Source organism: Carlito syrichta, unplaced genomic scaffold, assembly GCF_000164805.1.
Source record: "Carlito syrichta isolate Samal-C Ts95f unplaced genomic scaffold, Tarsius_syrichta-2.0.1 Scaffold289251, whole genome shotgun sequence".
In the NCBI taxonomy this organism is placed as follows: Eukaryota; Metazoa; Chordata; class Mammalia; order Primates; family Tarsiidae; genus Carlito; species Carlito syrichta.
Window position 1 is genome coordinate 772,689 of NW_007233347.1, and position 6,000 is coordinate 778,688.

At 37.9% G+C, this 6,000-nt stretch overlaps 1 protein-coding gene across 1 annotated transcript in view; it reads right to left on the reverse strand.

Moving 5' to 3' along the window:
* The window catches only part of MAP3K5 (mitogen-activated protein kinase kinase kinase 5), a 236,106-nt gene that overhangs the window by 143,304 nt on the left and 86,802 nt on the right, over positions 1-6,000 (reverse strand). Inside the window, exons 4-6 of the mRNA XM_008054221.2 lie at positions 3,933-4,126; positions 2,553-2,721; positions 1,163-1,269 (exon numbers count right to left, since the gene is read on the reverse strand). Coding sequence (XP_008052412.1) covers positions 1,163-1,269; positions 2,553-2,721; positions 3,933-4,126 — 470 coding nt within the window. The remainder of the gene's footprint in view (positions 1-1,162; positions 1,270-2,552; positions 2,722-3,932; positions 4,127-6,000) is intronic.

A 6,000-nucleotide genomic window follows, 5' to 3' on the forward strand; every position in this document is an offset into this window, starting at 1 on the left:
TCATCTCAAAATATAAAATATTCCATTCCACTTTTCAGAAAGGGTTTATTTGAAAACCTGCTGGAGCAGGTAATCTCTGGAGCTCTCATCTAAATCTGCCGAATCTAAAGAAAAAGATGTTTATTAAATGGGAAGATAAAATATTCTTTCATTACATAGTTAGTTTTAAAGTTAGTGAGTTCTACAGTTTGGGTGGATAAAGAAAGCAAGCTAAGCTGCTTTCTTCCAGACAGAAGCAATAGAGACTAGAGATGAAGAGCACAGATCCAGCATCAGATGGATCTGCGTTTGAGCCTCAGTTTTATGGCACATTAACTACGAGCCTTGAAGAACATTTATTCCACCTTCCTAGACTTCAGTGGCCTCATCTGTAAAATAAGAATAATCAAGACATGTGATACATGGCAAGTACTCAATAAATGTGACGTCCCCCTCATTTTTCTTTTCATCATTCATGGGTGGACATTACATGTCTAGTCAGCTCTCTCGGTACAGAAAAAATAGCACCAGCTGGACAGCTGGGTGCTCTAGACCCCACCATGGCCTGAACACAGAGGGCCCTCCATGGTGACTCTAGGCAGGAAATAGCACGGAGGTGTGCCATGATACAGACCCAAGGTACAGAGGCAGGACTGGACATGGCAGTGTCAGTCCTAATCCTAGCAGATTCATGGGCACATCATCCAAAATGTGACCCACAGAGTTTTCATTAGGCTTCAGTGTGTTCAGAGAAGTCCCAGCAAAAATATTCTCTGATTAGGAATATGTTCATAATCATCCTTGTTCTAGTCAAATGTATGTATGAATGACCATTTGGTGTTTAACATATTAAACATAAATTTGGTGTTTAACATGTTAAAGATAGCGTTATATTCATATAGTGTAAAAAATTTCTAAAAAATATAAATCACAAATACAAATTTTGACAGAGAAGAAAAAGAATTATAAGAATTTAAATATACAAATAGTGTGGAACTTCTCTTACTGACAAAAAATTCAGAAAGAAACCAGAAGAGATATAGTCTACGTGGTTGAGGTAAAAATGTTACTATTACATTTTAATAGGTACTTGTTATAGTAAACACATACCCTCTACAGAAAGAATCTGCAAGTTAAAAAATAATTTGTTAGTGTACTCTGGAAGGGAACTTTATCTTCTTACCTATTCAGTGCAAATGCATAATGAAACTTCACATGGTGATGGGAAGCCAAATCAAAGGTTGGCAGTTTTTCTAAAGTCTCTACAAGCTTCACAATGGAATCATAGTCCTTTCAAACAAGAGGAAAGCATAGAATTAAACCATAAGGAGAAAGTTCTGACAATCAAATATCTCTTTACAATCAAATACTAGAATCTGAGAAGAGCGTTAAAAAGAGAAGTTAGAATCCATAGCATCCTTTGCAGAACCTAAAAGAAGCTGTTGTTTTACTTCTAAGAGGTTTAGACTGTATAGACAATGACATTAGAAATACAGAATTAACATATTTGACAAAACCAAAAAAAGCAAAACAAAGAATACCTAGCATGATAACCCTCTACTGTCTAAATATGGGTGGTTTTCTTCTCCATAGAGCCAGATTCCTGATAGTCAGTGTTCCTACAATTACTTGCAGAGAAATAAAATGTTTCAAGGACATGAAGCAATTGATTAAATTTCTGTTATAAGTAGCAAAATGGTTCATTTCGCACGAGTAAGCTACTCTAGTTATGGAATCCCACGTGCCACAGCTCTCCATGTATGAGTCTTTTTCTTCCATATGAAGCTCTACACAGACCTGAAAGGCTGGATGTGAGAATAAGAAACCAGAAGTCACTTAAATATTACTACAAAAATCTAATCGCAAATCCCCAACTCTGAAAGATTTTATCCTATATTATAAAAACCTAATTGCAAATCTCCTGCTCATAAAGGATTTTATTCTATTTGCTATATTTAAAAAAATTTTAAGAAATGCCAATAAAAATATAGCATGTTATGTTTTACATTAAATATTTTAAAAGTTATTTTTATAAGCAATTTATTACATATTTTTCCTTTCTGGCTAATTAGATCTAGAGCTATCAATTTCAAGCAGCACAATTTTAAGGAGTAAAAGATATGTTCAGAAAGCTCTAAAAATCTTTGCTCTTTGCCAAAACAAAGCTTTCATTTACTGACTGACAGGTGTGCTCGAGGCTAACGGTAGGACAGACTGAGTCCACAGGCTAGCTACACCAGCAGATTTTTCTTTCCTTTTTTTTTTTCCTCCCTGGTGTTCTGGAGTTTACTGGGGGCCGGGAGGCCCAGATTTTTCTTTTTTTTCTTTCTTTTTTTTTTTTTGAGGAAAATGCCAGGCTTTACCATACAAGTATTTCGCAATCACTGATGGTTAACTCATATGAGTCTTCTTAATTCATCATAAAATTATAGGATGAAAAGCTTAGGAGAGCCAATAAAAAATGACGTGTAGTAACATGAATTACTTGTTAGCTAACTGAAATGTGAGGCTAACGCTCCCTTATTCCTCCAACATGCTACATGACAAAGATTTCACCTTAAGCATCTTCTCACCTGGATATCCCTGTAGGAAAGTAACAGATTTATGACAATATCTGCTGTCAAGACTTCGATATTATCTACACGTTGCCGAATTCTTGCCAATTCAGCTGCCAATTCTTTACCAGTGTATAAATTACGAGCTTTTCTGATATCGTTGAGTATAGATTCCCGGAAATACTGGCTGGTTAAAAAAACAAAAAACAAAACACACACACACATCTCAGAGTTTGACATTAGAAAGGGTTTCAATGAAAAGTAATAATATTATAAAGAAATGAATGACATTTGCAGCATTAGTAGCTTTAAATTCATTCAAATATACAGAGTGAAATCTTATATATCTAGAATTATTAAGAAATTTAGGAGTCTATGTATTTCTTTGAACACTTTGCCTTCAGAAAGAATTGGAGGCAAAGGTACTCCATATGAATGAATTTTCCTGCAATATATCACCTAAAATGCCAAAAAGTTTTCATTTTACTGTTTTGAGTAGTAATTGTTATAAATAAATTAAGTGTGCCTACAATTTAAACATAATAACCTTAACCTTAACCTTCTGACTCAGCACCATCATTTATTAACATAAATGATTGTTCTTAACTAAAATATAACAACACTTAGCAATTTTTACAGAGTTCTTTTTCTGTGCACAACATTTTCTTAAATTTAGAATTCTTTTCTTTTTTAAAAATTTATTATTTTAAAGATGTGGGGTATAATTCAGGGTTAGGTATACAAATGTTCATTATATAAGTACGCTTGTTGATGAGGTGTGCCCCTCACTCCACTGGAAGAGTTCTTATTCTTATATTAAAAGTCCCTTGATATTTATTCTAATAATGTTTATGTACTTGCTTTGTATATATTTTTAGTTCTACCAGTTAGTAGGTGTTTTTTGTTTTTGTTTTTTCTGTAGAGATGGGGTCTCGCTCAGGCCAAAGGGCAGTAGTGTGATCATAGCTCACTGCAGCCTTGACCCTCTGGGCCCAAATGATCCTCCCACCTTATCCTCTCAAGTAGCTGGGACTACAGGTGCACACCACCATGCCTGGCTAATTTTTTGGGTAAAGACAGGGTCTCTCTATGTTGCCCAGGCTTGTCTCGAATGCGGAGGCTCAAAAGATCCTCCCACCTCTACCTCCCAAAATGTTGGGATAACAGGCAAAAGCCACCACGCCTGTTATCAGCTAATAGACGTTTTTCCCCCTGATATCAAGTTGTTGTTCTGTGAATAAAGTGAATACAAAATGCACTATGCAGCATCTATTATTAAATGTCCCCCCTGGTTCTTCGCTACATACTGATACCTAAGAAACATCTGATAAGCTGCACAAATAAAGGAAGTAGCATAACATTTCATTATCATCACCAAATGGCATTATTAAACTTTACCTGGAACTTGCTTGTGCCACCTTCAAAAGCTGAATAAAACGATCCACAAGAGGTAAGCAGATGGGCCCAAGAAGCAGTTCGAAGTTCGGTTGCATTAGCTCTGTCAACCCCTTCATGAAGCTGCTGTCACAGCAGTAGACCTTGTTATGTGGCGTGATCATGTAAGGAACAAAGGTGTAGTTCCCAGTGCACATCTGTGGAGAGAGGAGGCACCCAGAGGTGGAGAACTGACCTGAAGATGCTATGCAGAAGAAATCCCAAGTCTTATTTCCGTGACTCACTTTAAATAATAATTTGCAATGCGGAAGGAAATAGAAAAATATGTCTCCCTCCCTCCCACCCTTTGGAGTCAGAATCTCACTCTGTCACCTAGGCTGGAGTGCAGTAGCATAATCACAGTTCACCACAGCCTAGATCTCGTGGGCTCAGGCAATCCTTCCACTTAGCTTCCTGAGAAGTTGGGACTACAGGCACACAGCACCACACCTGGCTAATTTTTAAATTTTTTTAGAGATGAACTCTTGCTATGTTGCCCATCCTGGGCTCAAGCAGTTCTCTCACCTTGGCCTCCCTAAGTGTTGGGATAACAGGTGTGAGCCACTGCACCTGGCAAAAAAACTCATTTCTTACTTAAAAATTTCTTCCATAAAAATGGAAGCTTTCCCCGATTCCTTTTATTGTTTACTTCAAATAATTAGAAATTACAGATGATACCTAAAAATTGTGGAGCAGTTCCTATCAATCAATTAAATATTTATTCACCATCTTTCAAGGCAGAAAGCACTATGATACTGTTGGAAAAACAGTCATTTAAAGCATGATCTTCAGTTTCAGAGTCATTTAAAGCACGATCTTCAGTCTTCAGGGAATTTATAATCTAGTCACAGGATGCAGCATAAACGTATAAAAACACTATGTTGGAGCGAGCATTTAAAAGGCTTCCCACATGCAAGGTAATGCTGTGTAGAGCCAGCTCAAAGCTGTTACCCTGAAGGCTGCTGTCTCTCAGTCTCCCAGCTACTGACACTAGAAGCCTAGAAGTTGTCCTTGATGTTTTTATTCTCTTCCCCCTTCCATATCCTACCAAAGTCCTATCTATTCTGCCTCCAACACATCTCATATTTGTCCATTTCCCTCTGTCTTCTCTGTCAGCACTTTAGTCCATGCACCAACGTACCTGGCCCAGTTTACACTCTTGCTCTGAAAACTCTTCTCCATCCAGCCATCAGAGTGATTGTTTAACACCCTACCTGAGATCATTTCCCAAAGCCGCTTAAAGCCCCATCTCCTGCTCTTGAGGGGAAGATGAAACTGCAACGTAGCCTAAAAGGGCATGACTATAAAGATTCTGCCCCTCAACCTTGCCACTCTCACCTGCCTCACTGACCTTCTGTTGGTTCCTAGATAATGCCAAGTGAAGGTATGCTGGTGCAAACAAAAGCAGAGCAGAAACAAAGGGGAAACTGGGTTGGACAACCCAGAGTATGCAAATCTGACTGGAGTTTGGGCTTTAGGAAAGGAACTGAATGCAAAGCCAAGGATGTTAAACTATATATTCTGGACAATGGGGAACCACAGAAGGATCCAGAGTGGGAAGGAAAATGCAACCAAAGCTGTGCACCCTGGCAGTGTGGGCAGATAACAGGATGGATTGAAACAGAGAGAAACAAGATTTGAGATGAGGCAGGAAGCTACAAAGCAGGACCAGATCGGCAGCAGAGGCAATGGAGAAACAGACACATGCTCCACGTAAAGAAGAAAGAATCAGCTGGACCTGGTAACTGATTACACACATATTGAGAAAGAGGAAGAAGGCTTCAAAGGCAACTCTGCAGTCTTAAATAGCGTCATCTATAAAGCATGGTATCATGAACAGAAAACAATAATTCAGGAGGTTGAACCAGACAATGCTGTTTACAAACACATTACACTTTGAGACACTCGTGGTACATCAGATACTGAATAATCAACAGAATCTGACTTCTGGTTAAAATATGAGAACTTCGAAAGATTGAGATCTGACTTGGAAAGGTATAGGGTGAAATATTCACTTTTTTTTTTTTTTTTT